Source organism: Gouania willdenowi, chromosome 1 (genome assembly GCF_900634775.1).
Source record: "Gouania willdenowi chromosome 1, fGouWil2.1, whole genome shotgun sequence".
Taxonomy (NCBI): Eukaryota; Metazoa; Chordata; class Actinopteri; order Blenniiformes; family Gobiesocidae; genus Gouania; species Gouania willdenowi.
In genome coordinates, this window is record NC_041044.1 from 21003963 (window position 1) to 21023136 (window position 19174).

At 38.9% G+C, this 19174-nt stretch overlaps 1 protein-coding gene across 7 annotated transcripts in view; it reads right to left on the reverse strand.

The window, feature by feature from the left end:
• Positions 1–17220, reverse strand: part of LOC114475878 (interleukin-15-like) — a 32626-nt gene extending 15406 nt beyond the window's left edge. Inside the window, exons 1-5 of one of the 7 annotated variants that reach the window (XM_028467080.1) lie at positions 16971–17220; positions 14439–14521; positions 12615–12702; positions 10486–10530; positions 3974–4266 (exon numbers count right to left, since the gene is read on the reverse strand). In XM_028467080.1, the coding sequence (XP_028322881.1) occupies positions 3974–4266; positions 10486–10530; positions 12615–12702; positions 14439–14521; positions 16971–17033 (572 nt within the window). In that variant the 5' untranslated portion in view covers positions 17034–17220. The remainder of the gene's footprint in view (positions 1–3973; positions 4267–10485; positions 10531–12614; positions 12703–14438; positions 14522–16970) is intronic. The other 6 variants (XM_028467231.1, XM_028467453.1, XM_028467159.1 and 3 more) reach the window with 6 other exon arrangements.
• Positions 17221–19174: the final 1954 nt, after the last annotated feature.

The window sequence follows — 19174 nt, forward strand, 5'->3', positions numbered from 1 at the left end:
TTAGTTTTAAATGTGGAGAGAGTAGCAGCCTCCCGTACTAAGATTGGGAGGTGGTTTAAAAGGAGAGGAGCCTGGTAGCTGAGCGCTCTGCCTCTTCTACTTCTGGACACTTTAGGAACTTCCAGAAGACCAGCAAACTGAGAGTAGAGTGTTCTGCCCCGTCGATAGGGCACTAAAAGGTCTTTGAGCTTGCTGATGTAGAGCTTTGTGGCTAACAGGAGGATTTTAAACTCTATTCGAAATTTTACAGGAAGCCAATGAAGGGAAATCAATACTGGAGAAATATTTCTCTCCTGTTTGTACCTGTTAGTATTCTAGCTGCAGCATTCTGAATTACATGGAGACTTTTTAATGAGTTATTGAGACATCCTGAGAGTAGAGAGTTACAATAATCTAGTCTAGATGTAACAAATGCATGGATTAGTTTTTTTACTGTGGTGCTGGGTGACAGAGTAATGCCATCCAGAGACAATAATTGCTATAATAATTTCTCTCTAACCAAATAAAATCACTTCAGTTTTATCCTGGTTAGGAAGGAGAAAGTTACGGCTCATCCAGGATGTGATGTCTTTAAGACAAGCCTGGAGTTTCAATAACTGATGAGTTTCATTTGATTTTGTTGACAAATAGAGCTGTGTATCATCGGCATAGGAATGGAAATTTATATTATGTTCTCTGATAATGTTACCTAGTGGAAGCAGTGCCTACCCAAGGGTGAATTGATATTTTGATTATTTGTTGTAGTTCTAATTATAAATTATTAATTTTCCAATTACCGATAGCCTACAGTACCTATATGTTTGAAAGTGTCGGCATTTTGTGCTTTTCATAGCCTAAATGACTATTTCCTGGTACGGCAGAGACGCTGCACAAGTCTCACTCCTCTGTAAGGTAGGAGGAGGTCACACCCCATATCGTGTTTGCGCATGCGCAGTCAGTTTAATGGTGTTTTACAATGTTGATTTTGTTAGATTAACACTTCCCAGCTGAAACATATGAAATTGTCACTGGAGTAGACATTGGTGGTCTCGATTTGCAACTCCCTGCCTACCCAACCCTAGTGATCACGGCACATCACTGAGTGGAAGCATATATAATGTAAAGAGTAGTGGTCCCAAAACTGAACCTTATGGAACTCCATTATTAACTCTCGTGTGCGATGAGGAGAGATTATTAACATAAACAAAGTGGGTTCTGTTTGATAAGTAGGATTTAAGACAACCTAGCGCCGTTTCATTAATCCTAAAAACACTTTCCAGTCTCTGAAGCAATAAATGATGCAGAACTTTATCAGTAATGAAGTTGATGAAGTCATCACTGCTCAGGTTGACAAGAATAGAGGGTTCAACAGAGCTGTGGCTTTTGGTAAGCCTGGCTAAAGTGTTGAATAGAAACCAAGGATTATTTTGTTTTCTTCTATTAAAGTTGAGTAATAGGAAGTTCTAGATTTGCGGAAAGCTTTTTTTTTATAAGCTGACAAACTTTTTCTCCCGGCTATATGAACTTCTACCATGTTTGAAGAGAGCCACTTCCTTTCCAGTTTTCGGTGGCAGACACGGTTTTACTGTTTTAAGAGATGCAATTCAGAATTATAGCAGGGAGCAACCTTTTTATGACATATCGTCATCTTTTTAAGCGGAGCAACTGTATCCAGAGCTGTGTGCAGTGACAACATTGCACTGTTGACAAGATCATCTATTGTCTATGTCATGAGACATTGATAGCTACTCTGATCAACGGCTCAACTCGTCTGGGACACCCGGATGGACTGATCAATGGTTCGTGGCTCAACTAGTCTGGAACACTCGGATGGACTGATCATTGGTTCACGGCTCAACTAGTCTGGGACACTCGGATGAACTACTCTTCTATGCTATTCTGTTTGCCCCTCTGTCCACTAACCCCAATCAGTCGAAGCAGATGGCTGCCATGTCTGAATCTGGTTCCGCTGGAGATTTCTTCCTCTAAAAAAGAGGGAGTTTTTTCTTTCCACTGTCGCTAAATGCTTGTACATGTGGATCTTGTTGGGTTGTTTCTTTCTTACTATGGACTTTATATTTTGTTCAGCGCTTTGAGATGACTTTGTTGTATTTTGCGCTATATAAATAAAGTTGAACTGAATAATCTCTGAGATATCATATGGATCAGAGGTAAGCAGTGATGGAACTAAGTCTTTAAATCTAGTAACAGCTTTTTCAGACAGTGATCTACTATAGTGTACTCTTCTCTCAGAGTTTAAGCAGGCTCATATTCTAAATTCAAAGGATAACAAAAAGTGATCTGAAAAAATAAGATTTTGAAGATCTATTGTCAGGTGATCAATATCTAGACCAGGGGTTCTGAACTCGACTCACGCTGGGACCCACATTTTTCCTCGGTCATCAAATCGCGACCCACCTTTTTTTCTTCTTTTTTTTTTAATTCAACCAACCAAAGTTAGTTTTTTTTCCCCCAAGACAGCTGTTGAAAACAAGCATTTATGATCTTTTTTAAAACATAAATCTATATATTTTGCCGTGCAACATGCTTTTCACAGCATGCCTGTCAAAAGAAAAGTTTATTTCAAAATAAAAGACAAGTCACACATGACAGACATTAAGTTTTTTTTTTTTTTTTGGCCAGCTAGTACAGATCAGCGACCCACTCTTGGGTCCCGACCCACCAGTTGAGAATCGCTGATCGAGACAGTATGTTAGAACAAGGTCCAGTGCATGATTAAGATAATGAGTTTGGTTGTTTTCATTTTGTTTAAAGCCAATTGAATCTAGTAGTGAGGTAAATCATTTATTTAGGCTGTTGTTTTGCTCATCAATGTGAATGTTAAAGTCACCTACTATGATAGCTTTATCAGTGTTCAGCATCTGATCAGTGAGAGAGTCAGGGAATTCAGAGAGAAACTCAGAATATGGACCAGGAGGACAGTAAGCTATAGCCAGTAAAATGGGATTTTCTATGTTATCTTTGGGATTACAAATTTCAAGAGAAATTAAGTTTGGTTTTTGGGGTGATGGATAAGCTATAGTGAAAAACTGCTGCCAGTCCCCCTCTCCAACCACCCTCACGGGGAATATGGTGGTTATCATAGCTGGGAGCACTGGCTTCATGAAGAGCAACAAAATCTTTTTTTAGCCAGGTCTCAGTGAGGTGTAAGAAATCTAAATGATGGTCAGTTTTAATATCACTCACTAAGATGATTTTAGACAAAAGCGATCTGATATTTAATACTCTACAGTTTTTTCATTGTTTTGTGTTCTGTTTGTAGTTTTCATTTTGATTAGATTTTTTTGTTTAACTCCTCTACTGTGGGTTTTAGTTTGCACTGGATGTTGCTCTGTACTGCCCAGCACAGTGTTAATGGGGTATATGTGCTTTGTGTTTTGAGTAAGGGGCTTATCTAAGGAAGTGTCTGTAACTGCCTGTTTATTCTCAGCTGGTCATGCGTGTGTAGAATTGTGAATCACAAACTGTAAGTTTGATTTTATCATCTGCTCTCCATGTAAATTAGGATGGACACCATTGTTTTTTAAAAGATCAGCACGTTTCCAAAATAGGTCGAATTTATCAATAAATGTGAAATTATGGAGTTTGCAGCAGGACTGTAGAAAGTTGTGCTGCTGTAGGAGGCAACTAAAGCGTTCTATACCTCTATTTAATGAAGGAAGAGGACCAGAGATGAACACTGATTTCCCCACATCTTTAGAACGTTAAAGAGTAGGTTAAACTCGCTTATGGTCCATATTGATTCGCATCAGGCGACATCGTTCATCCCTACATGTAACACTATTTTGGTGACAGTTGCTGGCAGCCTGGCTAGCATATGATTATCTGTCTAAGATAGTATGAACTGTAGCACCTGAAATACAGTGTGTGATGGCATTAAAGAATCTGATGCTACTACTTTTTGAATCCCCAATAATGAGTGTAGTTTGAGGGAATAGTGTGTTAGGAGTGTGTGTATGCTTGTTATACTGACCCGGAGTGGCTGGCGGCGGGCGGTTCACAGATGGTTGTAGTGGAGTTTGATGGCTCAAATTGGAGTGGCTGTGCAGGAATGTCTGGTTGCGCTCGAGTGACTGAAGGCTGCAGAGAAGTTTCCATTATCTGCTCAGGTTGGCATTGTAACGGTTCTGTCTGACGGCGAGGGGGTCGCTGATGTCCACAGGGGCGACTGGCGTTGAGGCGGGTCAGCGATAGACTGTGTGGAGCGGCGATTGTGCATGCAGGTTGAGTGCCTGCTAACTGCTGCTCTGAGAAGATTCCGACAAGCTGTGGAGGAGAATTTGAGCCGGTGGGAATTTGATGCAGGCGGTGGTGCAGTCGTTTTCTTGGTATCTTTTTCAGTCGGCTTAATTGGACTGTTTGTCTCCATTTTCGTATGAAAGGGCTTCATAGCGATTATGGACAATAAGCGGAAGAGGGACGTTATTTTCCGTATTTCTCTCCTGTCCACGATCGACAACCTCAGCCCACGATGGCTGGCGCAGTGTTGAACAGGACAATCCTGAACCCGGATTCTCCCATGGAACTGTGTCGTTGTTACGCAGAGTACATGGAGGAAGGACGACAGCTGTACAGTGTGAACAAGAAAGGAGCCAGAACAGTTCCCTGTGGTGCCCCAGTGCTGCAGAGAAGCATGTCAGACACACAACCCTGTGCTCTGACATACTGTGGACAGTTGGTGAGGTAGTCCGTAATCCAAGATGTGAAGTGATAGACCACCCCAGCATGCTCCAGTTTGTTCTGGAGAAGGTTAGGCTGGATTGTGTTGAAAGCACTGGAGAAATCAAAGAATGTGATCCTCACAGTGCTCCCTGCCTTCTCCAGGTGTGGAAGTGTTGTGTGGAGGAGGTGGATGATTGTGTCCTCCACTCCAATGCCACACTGATAGGCAAACTGGAGTGGGTCCATTGAGGAGCTCACTAGGGGGCACAGGTAGACGAGGACTAACCAATGTGAATTCATATTTAGCTACACTAGGATTTTTTTCATATTTACAGAACAAATAGAGGCGGTAAGATAGGTGTCGGTGGCCCTGTGTCCTCAATACTCAATTCGAAACAGAATGTTTCCCATTCTGACAGTTTAGCTCCAACAAATGTTTTGTGAACATTTTCTAACTTCCAGAGGAGAAATTCCCTCCTTGTGTTGTGCATTTCACTTGATAGTAATTAACTGTAAAAAAAATGTCCTTTCTCATTCCCTGCAAGAAATTTAGGTAAAACCTGAAAGACAAAACTGTTAAGACTCAAGACCTTTGTTTTCTACAATCGGAGGCTTTAATCACATTTCTTAGCCACAACTTGTTGTCGGACATGGAGTCTCAGGATTAATTGCCCTGGAAAGTGGAGATGATGAATGGCCCTCTGAGAGAGATCAATAATAGTCACTTCTTATTGTCTAATCAAGAAGGAATGTCTTTTGATTTGGATTCTCTTTCGATCCAAAGAACTCAGGAGATGCGAAGAAAATCCAAATTGTAGGGGAGGCAAATATAAACTTATTTTGAGTATGTTGAAAGGTCAAATCATATTGAGTCAATCAGTCTTTGGGAAGACTTTTGTATAGCTGCACTAGCAGGATGGGGCTTCAAGGGCCCTCGTTCCGCTTGCAGTGTCGTGTGTCGAAGTGTTTGGACCACTGTTGTTTTTGGTAAGAAGGTAGACACTGTACGGGCAGGATGGAGCAAGGGATCTCAGATTGTAAGCGAATGTACTGCCTCTACTATTGGTGTGTGTGTGTGGTGACACAGGGGTGTCCCGATTAGAGCTGTAATCGGTCGTCAAAAATTAGACCCGACATGGCCCGAGCCCGACAAAATACGGCCGGAACCTGATTTTTTTAAGCCTTAACCCATCAGAGCCCAACACTAAGATTTCTGTGCAAGTTTCTTTAATAGTTTAGCTTTACTCACGAGCCACTCTTTCTGCATACAACTGTAAACATGACAAGCAGCATCCGATAAGTACTGGTTTACTTCTGCTGTAAAGCATGTTGTAACACTGCTATAACACACAACTCAACGACCTACTCTCTATGTCGGCAATCCTTCTTAGCATCATAAGAGCCATTTTAGCCCTGCCCACCAAACAAACAGGAGGCTGACACCGGATTTCCACTGGATGCGTCTCCGCTGCGCAACGTCTCCACTACACAACGTCTCCATGCTCCGCTGTCCATCAACAGGGATGGACTGGCCAACAGGCATACTGGGCATCGTCCCGGTAGACCGTCGACCCAAAGTGGGCCGGTCTGCTATGTTTTTTTTTTTTTTTTGACGAGCGAGTGGAGGCAAACATGTTAATAGGTGGCCAAAAATGGTCCAAAAGTGGCAAAAACGTGGTAAGATAATTGTGAAAAGTGACTAAAAGGGGCCAAAAGCAGTCAATGTGGCATGTAATGGCAATGACTTAAATGGTAAAAATGTGGCAAACAACAGTGATAAAGGGCAAAAATGTGGAACAAAAAGAGGCTATATGTAAGGGGAAAATTAAACAAGTGGTATTTATTGGGCAAAAGTTAGCGTATTTGGATGAAAAGTGGGCAAAATTTTTAGTCTATAAAGAGAACCACAAAATAATATAAACTAGGTTTTACACCTGATCGGCTATATCGGATTGGCTGATATTTTGCATTTTATGCAGTAAATGTGATCGGCTATAATGTCTTAATTCACCGATCCGATCAATTATGTTATTGTCGTGTAGATGCTCCAATTGCATTGTTTTACCACATTGAGTTGCCTTGTGTATGAAATGCGCCATACAAATAAATTTGCCTTGCCTTGCCCTTGCCTTGCCTTCTGTCTGTGCACTACTTCATGTCCTGCACGAGCTTATCTTTGCTGAATTTATGTGTCGTGCTCTGGCGTCTGTCAAAATTAGAAGCACTGCGTATCTGCTGTGGAGGGTTCCGGACTCATTCTGCAGCCATGCTGGCAGTGGGACTTGAAATATTGACTTGAATGGAAACATATCACCTCTGCCGCCGTGACGCAGCAGATACGCAGCCGTTATGCTTCTAGTGAAAATTAGGGGTGAGAGCCACAGATCAAACACTATCAATAAATTAATGTAACGCATTAAAATACCTCATTTGTTGTGACAGATGTATACAGGAAAGAGTACACAAACATATAAATAAGGGATGTTGGGGTTAGGGATGTTGCATCTTGATAACATCCTCTGCATTCCAAGTTATTTGTAGAAATACTACTGAGATGTGCACAGCGAATATCGGCTGAATATTGCTGAACATCAAGGTGTCTCTTGTAAGATATCAAAATTATTGCAGTGAAAAGAAACCAATTTACCCCTGGAATCAATGTGTAGCACATCAAAGCATTTATTGAGTTTAAAGCACTGAACAACAAGCGTTTTGAGAATAAACAGTCAAACATGCCAATAGGCAGTAGCAACATTATGATCAATGATCATGTGGCAACTCACTATACTTTTCTTGAACTGGAGGAATGCAAACAATGTCTGGCAGGGAACAAGGCCGACATGAACAACGATAGAGAGGAGGAGAAATAAAAAAAAAAAAAAAAAGACAACACTGACTACAGATGAGAATAAATCTTACACAAAAAAGGACTGTTCAGAACAACCTAAGAATGTTTGACCAGAGAGACATGTAAACCCATGTAAATTTTCGATGTACAAAACAGGGGACGGGACCTAGATAAGCAAACTGCTTCTCTCGTCTCCTTTTTCGGCATGTACAAAAAAAAAAGAAAAAATGTAAACAAAAGTGAATGTAACCATGTCGGAAATAAACTGAATAAAAAAATAAATGAATAAATACAAAAGGCAACCAAACCTGTAAAATCAACAGGAACATGCAGAAAGAGATATAAGCAGAGTTTAGATTGTTGGTCTGAGCCCGACCCGAGTTCGGACCTCATTTTCCCGCTCAGCTGTGGGGCCGGGCCGGGCTCGAGCTTCATTTTTCACTTTTTTTTCACAATTTGCATACTTTTCAGACCACTGAAATTCGGGACAATAGATGCGTTTGGGGCACTCCACTTTGAATACTATTTGGTTGGCCTTCTGAGAACTATGTGAAATGGTACTAAAAGCAGTATAATATGGAACCTTTAAGGAGCTTTAAACAACTTTATTCCGCAACAGGGATTAATGGTATTGATTAAGAATGTGCAATATGTTATCCTTTATGATATATCGTCGAAAACATTACCACCGGTAAAAATATGTCATCCCACGATAGAAACAATAAATTCACACACTCAAATGACGTAGGTAAGTGAGCGCAGTGTCGGAAATCAGTGAGGGCCACAGGGGCCCTCAATTTAGCCAAGACGGCCTGTAAAAACGTTGTTCCATGGGCCAAAATTGCCCTAAAGTTTTTTGTCAACAACTTATTATTCTCTTGGGCCTTGTTCACGGGAGCTCCACGCTGCCGCTGCCCCTCCGACACACAGACAGCACTGCTCAGCCTAGCTAAATCTGCACTGCTGCGATACATCTTGGACCTCTACTTGGTTAAGACAAGTTCAGTCTAAGTTCCTCCACCAAATCCACCAAAAGTTCCCACAAACACGTTTACTGGGATGTTCCTGCCAGCAACAATTTTGAAGTGGAAACTGCACTAAAAAACAAGCAAAGCTAACTCACCAAAAAACCTGACTGGGCTAAGTGCTAACTCAAACAACTACATGAAAGGAAGAGACAAAGAACACACGGCTTACCGTCATCAAACCATAAAGGGCCACTGATTTGCTTATGGTAAGATTTAACACTTGTATGCAAGGCTAAAAGCAAACATATCACAAATCGTGTGTGTCACTGTATTTATCCCACCTTGTGAATGGCAATATTCTTTTAACTATATTTCACATGTTCCCAATACAACACTGGTCCCATTAGACAGTAATGTAACTATTGTGATTATTACACCAAAATATCCTGTTAGTACTGCTCTCAATAATTAATGATTAAATCATCAAGCCTGATCTGATATAATCATTGGAAATCAGAGTTATATTTAGCAACCATAACTTTATACAACTCATCATCAGATATAAAACAACATTCAGCAGCAGTGGTTTATATTAAACAGTAAAAACACTATTGAAGTTATTTTGCTTTTCATGTGCTCTTTTTTTTTTTTTTAGAAAATAAATAAGGAAATAAATGAATTGCATACAATGACACTAATAGAGTGACCAACATGCACAAATATATTCCATAGTTACTACTTAGACTCCCACCCAAATGACTTCTATTATCAGGGTTTGTGTCTTCAACAGTCTGTGATTGTTCACTAACTTCAGCCACCAGAGCGTGTCAGCGCACTGTTTAAGGAAGAGCAAAGATCCCTTAGGAGAGCTCTTCTTCTCTGCTTCATTGTCCACTACAAAACTGCAGAGTTAGAACTGTCGCCCCCTGTGGTCACAGATTGTTTTTCGGGTCCCAACTGTTTTATCTTCTTTTAGTAAACAAAAGAGGGTTACATCAGCATCTTTATTTTTTCCTGATTATTTAGAGCTACCAAATTGTCATTTTGACTGAAAAAGCTGCTATATGATCTAAAAAGCTGGCTGAACGCTTCACTCAAATAGAAAACAATGGGATGTTTACAGGCAGTGGGGCAGTGTGACATCATCAAAATGGCAGAACAAAGGCTCTAAAATGGTAAAGTAGTCCCATTTTTAAATGTTAATAAAACAAATATGGTGCAAAATATTGTGTTTTGTTAGACATAAATCTTCTAATAAGTACATTTCAAAGGTTTTAGGCCAAACTTGTAAAAACAGTGGAGGATCCCTTTAAGAAGTGCTTTTCTCACTGGTCCCCTTCAGACTATACAGTTACTATGTAGTACAGTTTCTGAAAGGTTAGTCACAACTGGTGTAAATGCTAGTACTGAAGCAGATTACTGTGTTGATATATTCAATTTCATTTGTGTTTGTAAGTAACCTGTTTACACTTTAAGTTGGGCATTGATTGATTGATTGATTGATTTATTATTTTTATTTATCATAATTTTTATCATTACCGTGATAAATACCAGAAATTGTCGGCATAAATGTTTAGTCTTTATCGTCCATCGCAAGTACTGATGCGCTGCTGTGCTCTCGTTTCACTCTGGGTCACTAAGAGGGCAAGACTTCACTGTGGCTCTGACTCTACCAAAGATCTTATATTGAGTAAATTAAAACAGTCCTGTCCTCGTTAAAATCTATGGCATGGAGCACAGATTTATTCTCATTTTGTGCTGAGATTTCACAGTAAACAGGCATCAATGTTGAAAGACAATGAATAAGCTTGATTTTAATTGTCAAATGAGCACAGTGATTGGTCACTGAGCTCCGGGGGAGGGGCAAGAGAGCCACAAGTGGCTCGGGAGCCATAGGTTTCGGATCACTGGATTATCCGAATGAGCAATGCCCTTTCTGTTAATTTGACTTTTGTCCAAAGATTTATAATTAATGATTTTTATTGATTCATTTGTGGCAAAACTTACTTCAACTTCATTGAGAGATGGGGCATACAACATGGCATCAGACTTCTGAAAAAGAAATGTAACAATAGTTTGAGAATAAAACGGCATACATCATATATCTATATATATACACACACACACTACCGGTCAAAAGTATTAGAACACCACACTCTTTCCAGTTTTTTACTGAAAATTATTCAGCGTATTGTGTCATTGCACTCTGAAATGAAAGGATAGAACAAATAAGCAATTTGAGTTGAAAAATAAATCATGGAATCCATGAACAATACTGTTCACCTGATGCTCATGAGAGACTGGTACCCCAGTGTGTTCCAACACTGCTTTTATGCAGACAGGGGGGGTTGTAAGTAACCAAGAAAAGTTGAAACACCCTTAGGAATGAGTAGCACCAGCTTTCAAGGCTAATTCAACCTTTATTGCTGCAGAATAGCTTTAAAGGAGACATATCATGCTTTTAAATCCTTCCTTTTTATACAGTATATAAATCATACAGTTGTGGTCTGTATAAAGTGGAACTGCAATGCTTGGGTCTGAATTCCTCATTATTATAGCTCCACAGACCCCTTTTCTACCCCTTTTCTGATGTGCTTCTGAGAGTAACTCGTTTTGGTGCGGTCTCTTTAAATGCAAATGAGACACTCCATACCCCGCCCCCTCTCCAGGTTGCAGAGGTGACACTCGGTTCAACTCCACCCTGCTCGGCCATTTTTGTAGTTTGATAGAAGAGATACGATTATGTAGCGGCGCAGAAAATGTTTATTCAGAGGTTATTTACAAAATGTCAACAACGGAAGACTTGTCCATCCAGCCTTACATGTTAGAGCCAGAGTCTGACCCAGCGGAGCGAGATGAAAATGAAGATGATGAACCTGCAGAACAACGTCTTTATATGGATGTTAACAAGTGAGCTAACACAAGCACCGAGGTAACGCTAGCACCAAGCTAACGTCACGAAATGCATTTTAATACAGTCTTTTCGGAGACAAAAACGGCAAAATGAAATGATAAAAATGATAAAAACTTTAGACTTAAATTAAACCACGTAGGCCATATCATCAAAGATGTAAAACGAGCACACAGCGCTAACATATGAAGACGGTGCAACTGCTAATGCTAACAAAACAATGACAGGGACGTCTTATCATCACACTTTTTAGCGTTATTTACAGCTTACCGAAGTGCTCTGTTCGTCGTCTCCAAAGATAGAAGGAATTGAACCCTCAATCAGACAAAGACTTTCAGCAAATCCTTCTTTATACTGGTGGAGGTTGCAGAAGCAGTCATCCTTGAAGTGCTTCGCGCACACAAAAATGACCTTATCCACAGATGTGGGTACATTTCCATAAAAAATAAAACTCAACCAGGCACTTTGAAAAGGTTCTGATGCTGGGAGACGGTGTAATGAAGCGTGTGGGTTACTACATCCAACAACTGAACATTTTGACTTATCCTCTCGTAACTTCTGCATCCTTGAGCTTGGACTACAAAATAAAAGTGAGAAATAAAAATGGCGGATTGCTCGAAGTGTTGGGCCTGGAGGTGATGTACTAATTTGGCAGTTCCGCTGCAAATACTGTGACGTTATTGTTCAAAAAACGTAATAGAGAATAGAAAAATCTAAACAGATTGAAAAATATGACCAAAACAGAATATAAAGATATCAACGGAGCACCTGAAGAGACTAATTTGAACTTTTCTGTACTTCTAAACACTAAATATACAACAAAATGCATTTATGGGCTAAAAAAGTGGTTTTAGCATGATATGTCCCCTTTAAATTGTTAATCCACTTCGTGTTCCCTGAAAAAGGCCTATTTGTATAATTCTGAAATGTACATTATTTTTCAGTTTTGGGTAACCAAACCTTTTTTCTTAACCTCCAGCTATTCAGTACTTACCTTTGTACCATTTCAAGCTATTCATTGGACTTGTACGACTTGAATTGCAATAAACAACTGGAAAGATTAGGGTGTTTTAAAACTTATGACCAGTAGCATATATATATATATATATATATATATATATATACATACATATATATATATATGTATATGCATTGTTCAAAATTGTAATTAATGCTAAAAAAAGTATTAGACACACAAAGTGACTTGTTGAAAACATGATCGCACCTCAATCAGGTCTCTAAGCTTCTTCACACATGTCTGTAGATCAGCTATTTCAGGCGTAGAGGTAACACAAGTAGATGTGCTCAACAGGCTTTAAGGGAATAAAGATACTGCAATTTTAGTCACAAATCTTTCATTTCACCCCCTTTTAAAGTACTTTATGTGCAAAATGGCAAATAAATGCACGTTTGAGACTTATTGGTGACTTCCATTAACTCTAAAAAGGTTCATCCTTTTTTTCAAATCCTTAAATGTATGATAAGTTTTTAGATTCGGGAAGTCGGGCATCCAGGGAAGTTGTAATGTTTCTGCCTAGCAACGCCAGTCGCTATATTTGTTTGGGGTAAAACAACGTTAACAACGTATTGACTCCCATTGTAACTGAAAAGGTTTCACCATGCCGAAGAGCTGTTGTGTGTTTGGCTTTTCGTCCAATTTAAAAAACAATCGATATAATTTTTTCATATCATCCCAAAAGAAAAAAACCTAAGAAAACGCTAGCTTTCCTTTATAGGACAGTTGAAAATTCTGGAGTCTGGTAGTATGGTATTTCATGTAACTGAAACTGAATTTCCCTTGGGGATTAATAAAGTAAAATCAATAATAATTCAATAATCAATCAATGGAAGTCTGGTAGTATGGAAATGGGTAGAAACTGGTCTCCAAAAATGTTACATTCCTACATGTGCTCTCAACATTTCATAAACGGTAAGTGAAAAGTTAAGATCTGAAATGAGGATTTTAGGGGCATTAGTTTTCATTCTATATGGTAATATGTATAATCTGATTATCCGTTGTAGCTCACTTATAAAGTAGCCTACACTGTGCAGCGTGTGAAGATTTTACAGCGCGATATTTCAGAAAATGTACTTTATCAGGCAAAGTTAGCGAGCATATTTTGATGGAAATAAAATTTAAAATAATTTGAAATTCCATACAAGACATTAATATAACATCCAAATGTTGGCTGGGACTTTGTATGGACACTCAGACACTGGCCTCTTCAGGCAGTGTTTCTTGATAGTTGTATGCCATACTTGGATATAAATCACTCCTGTATTGAAATAAAGATGTTTTTGTCATTGGACAAACAGGAGGCTAGTGAGTTGTTTTCCACCATTTCAAGATGGTGCCCGTTTATTTACTACCGCTAACATCATAATTAGCTGCGTTTCCATTACCCTTGGGAATGTGAAAAATCTAAACTGCGCAATAAAAACTGGAAACACCAGAATTAAAAAAAAAACACAAAAATATCGCAAAAAAGATTTCACACTTTAATGAGGAGGAATTTCAGACGTGTCGATATTGAAATGTGCCACAAAAGCGCTATGGAAACACTTATTCCGCAAATACACGTCACAGAACATGACCACTTCTCTCTGAGTGTAAACAGAAGAGGAGACCAGGACATTTCTTACCATTAGACTTTAAAACTATTACTGCCACATTAGACGTGAAACAACAAAGGACCACAGAGTGTTATAAGGAGCTTTGGAGCGTCCGTCTTTCTGCAGCGAAATCTCTCGGGATGAGATTTCACGGGAGTTACGAGGCTCCTGCTCAAACCAACGTTCAACGGAAACACATTCAAAGCGCAATTATAGACATTTAGAAAAATCGCTTTTATTTTCTGAAAATCTGTAATGGAAACACAGCTGGTGATGTAAGCCCAACTTCCCGAATGGATGAAAACCCCATTGAGAAAATTCTCTAAGATCAATCTTGTTGTTTCTGTCTATTTTTTAAAGACTCCCCACCAATACTTTTGTTTGTGATGTCCACCATGTTAATAATTACAATACAGGTCACACACAGAATGCCTACCTCAGAACTAAGAAATAAAGCCACACCTGAGTTTTGTGGCTCTCTCGGCACAGCTGACATGTTGACTGGAACAAGGCATCTTTCTAGAAATCAAAAAAGGAATCATGGTCAGTCCATCTTCTCACAGTGGAAAAAAACCAAAAAAAAAACCCTGGTTAACAGACAAACTGATATGACAAGCCCTTTTAACATTAAATAGCTACATTTTACTATCCGGAATTAACATTATAAATATCAACAACATAATTGTGACTACTCAACATTAAATTTTGACTAGTCAAAAATACAGTTAGACATATCTGCATTCAGTTTTGACTAGTCACAATGACAGAGATATCTGTAACTCAGTTTCAACTAGTCAAAACTGAGTTACAGATGTCTGCAATGACGTCACGAAAAACACCTTTCGCCTCGTCACGCATCCTAAATGCCACTTGCAGATATCTGTAACTGTTTAAATATATATGTAATTACATTGGGACTAGTCAAAATTGTGTTCATGACTCATATGACACTGCTATGCGATGTTTCTCATTGGATACCGAACCTAATGACCTGGAGGAGAGAAGAAACGTAATTTTAGTGTTAGCAGAAATGGGTTAGGGTTAGGGCAGGGGTCTGCAACCTGCGGCTCTGGAGCCTCATGTGGCTCTTTGACTCTTTTGCAATGGCTCCCTATTGCTTTAAAAAAAATTGAAATAAAGAGTTATTTTCTTATAGAGGCTATTAATGATTAATGACAACTAAAAGCATGATATAACAATTTGTTAATCTAAAAATAAATAACATTGTGCAATGACTCAGCACCTTCCTACTTCACCTCCTGCAACATCTACAGACCATCAACTTTCCTTGCATCTGTGGCTAACCTTAAGTTTTTGAATCGCTGGAAAGATAACTAAACAAACAAAAACAAAAAAGTCGAAACTCTCGTTCAAGATATCTGTAATTACATTTTGACTAGTTACAATTAAAATTAAATATATCTCAAATGTCAGACATCTCTAACCACAATTAATTTAAAAACATCTCTAACTTGATAATTGATATCTGGAGCTACAAGTGCATTCTGACTAGGCGTAATTATGATTGTGGATAGGAAGAATGTCATTGTAGATATATGAAATGTTCATTTTGAATAGGAAGAATTACATTGTGGATATCTGTATTACATATTCAGACTATCCTGATAGCACACATACCGGTACATCTCACCGACGTCAGCACGATGAATAAAATTGCATCGGCGAGACGTTATATGGAGAGCATTTGCTCAGTGGGCAGACGTCGCACAGACATCGGCGTTTGGTCGATGTTTGGACGATAGATTAAAGATGCTCAGCGCGGCCTCTCTACAGCTTATGTTAACCTTTATTTAGCTCGGATCATTCAATTAGTATAAATATGTCCATCATATCCATAGTCAAGTATTTACTTAAAGGTAGGGTAGGCGATTTTCGAAAGCTAGCGTGATTTAGAACGTAGCCTCCCTGCCGGCTGGCCTTACCCCCCTCTGTGCTCCGTGTCACTCACATGCACGCGCACAGCTGCTGCAGAAGAGGAGCTCAGCTCATCGCTTGTAATGTGTAGAAACTTTGTTGTCTCATGTCTCATTCAGCAGTAAGTGAACAATAAACTTTACCATTATATATGTTAAAAAACGTGACCAAAAACTCTCTTTAACTCTGTCAGCGGTGTGAGCTCATACATGGAGACAGAGAGATGTGATTGGTTAAAAAAAAAAAAAAAAACCTTTCGTTTTTTTCCATTGGTTAAAGTTATTACAGATTTACAGCTGCTACAGTTGACATATTTTCATGGTTCCTTTTTCAGAGCACATAAGATCTTAATTTCTGTCAGGACATTAAGACAATTTCAACCAAAAACTTAAAAAGTGTATCTGGAGTAAATCGCATACCCTAGCTTTAAATCTGATAGGAATATGGCAATATCACAACAACAACAACAATATACTACCACTAAATAGCTTATTAAATAAAGAGAGACACAGTTCATGATCATAAATGTATTTTCAGCAGCAGAGCCAAAATAGCCACAATAACATAGGCACAATAACAGCTTCATGGAAGTGACATTTTACAGTTCTACAATTTTATATCACCGATTTGGAGGGAAAACACACAAAATGCCGCATTAGGACGAGAGTACCGACGCACGATCTGCGGCCGACATCATGCGTGACGTATGTGTGCTATCTGGGTCGTTATTCAATGGCTTGCCATAAACTGATCACTGTGCGTCTATAAAGGCAACTGGCAAAGTGAAAGTGAAAGTAACCAAACAGGATTGGGAGTGTGACGTATTTTCTACCAAATTCCCACCGAGGCAGCTCACTCTCCATAAACCGCAGCCCAGATCGCCTTCCGCGGACCCACGTGGATCTCCAGACTGACACACCTCCGATCTTTACGCGCCACTCCTCGCCTCGTGGATGGACTTTGTCTCCTGTTTCTACCTTCTCTAGTCTCTAAACCATGAAGCACTGAGCAGGTTTTTGGTTCTTGAACTCACCGTGGGACGGCTGAGCGATCCTCTCTGGTCTCCAGGACATGTGAATCCAAAGAGGATCTTCATGGAGTCTGTGAACGATGGAGCGGCAGCTCTCCTACCTGCAGGCCAACGTCACATGTTTGCCTTTCATGAGTGAAAACAGCGCTGTTGGGCTCATTTATCTGTGAATAGTGCAGCAACGACACCGGAGGCGGGCGTGACTGAGGCCAGATCCGCGCACACACGCACGCACGCACACACGCACACACACACACACACACACACACTAGGGCGCTCCTCCTCCGAGTCGTCACTGTATGTTTATGGGTTATGGCACAGTGACAGCAGAGGTACCGGCGCCACACTACGGTGTCCCCCTCACAGACAGAGCACAGCACCAGAGGTGGCAAAACGACTCGTCTTCAGTGCTCAAGTAAAGGTTTAGACACTTAAATAAAAAAAAAAATGACTCTGGTAAAAAGTAAAAATATTGAAGTTGCTCCCTTACTTGAGTAAAAGTTAAAAAAAAAAAAAGTATATGCTACTAAATGTACTTGAGTAGAAAGTAAAACAAATGTCCCTTCAAATTCCATATATTTTATTTTGTTAAGAACTTCTAGAAAACTGGTACATGGAAAGATGTTCAATGACCTTTGAACATATGGAGAATTTATCATAATACATACAATTTGTAAATAAAATGTGTCATGAAAAACAATAAGTACAAATGCTCAATTAAAGCCAGAGCAGCTTTGAGTTTAACATTTGTAAAAAACTTGAAAATCATAACCATAAAACTCAGGGACCTGCCTAGCAGAAAAAAGCCCAAACCACCAAAATTTTGCATCTTTTTATGTTGCAAAGTTGTCTTCGAAGGTCTTAAAAGTAACAAGCTCATTTTTTAAAATGTAAGTAGTAGAAAGTACAGATACTTGTTTAAAAATGTCAGGAGTAAAAGTAAAAAGTCGCCAAAAGAATAAATACTCAAGTTATGTACAGATACCAGAAAAAACTACTTAAGTACAGTAACGAAGTATTTGTACTAAGTTACTTGTCACCTCTGCCGAGCACCAACGATCAAATCATCAGGGTTAGCTCACTCTGTGCCCCAGGCAAGAGTGGGGCACATCATTTATTTTTTTAAATACATTTTTTTTTTAAATTCTGCAACACAACAAACCACTGAAGAAAAAAAATGCAACCTTATTTTCAAATTTTGAATAATACAATATGACGCCATACAGTTATAGTGCAAATGTCCCAAGGAAACAACAACAATGGTGCAAAAAAAAAAAAAGCAATAATGCAAAATAGTGCATCAAAAGTTAAAATAAAATGTAAACATTTCAGTGCAAGGACATTTCTATTTTCCTGTTTGGTTTTACTCGTCAGTAACAACCATCTTAACACCAAAAAACACAATGTGAAAACAACACAATTGAATTATAAAGAATAGAACTAGAATTACTGCATGTGCAGAAAGGCAATGCAACAAGGGAGGTCTAATAAATCAAAGAAAAATTTATAAAAATAGCATAAATACGAGCAGAAGATTGCTTGTAAGTGGCAAATAAAGAGCAGGCAATCTTAAAAGATCACTTACATCTCCAATGTTGTTTAAAACTTCACACATCTGGACTTCCGAAGAGCAAAGGCATCTATGGTTTCATCAAACGATTTTTAGATTTGTTTACATTATTATTTAATTAAGAGAATTAAGAGAAACAGTGTACAGTGATTGTAAAGGGTGTGTTTAGCATTTATTATACCTTATATATTATATATATATATATATTCCCGTTGCTTATATCACATGATTACATTCATTTTTTTTTTATATTCTGTTTATTACAGTTTTTTTTTTTTTTTTTTACAGGAACAATTACACAAACATTACACAGTAAACAAATGATACTGCACCAACAACAACAACAATAATAACAGAGCCGCGAGACTGGTCCCTATAGTAATGTATGTGGCAAACACAGCACAGTGAAATACTGCAACATTTACATATTTGCCCATAGCCAATGATGACATCTACCAATATAATATGTTCAAACCCAAATCAAACTTGTGTCCTCCGTTCAGTGGCAACAAATGAAATAAAATCAAATAAAGTTATCAATTTAAATCCAGATTATAATTGAGTCCCAGAAGTTCCAGTGGTTTTCTCCATTCCTGCAAAAAAAGATGAGTCCTTCCATTGATGCAATGTCCAAGTT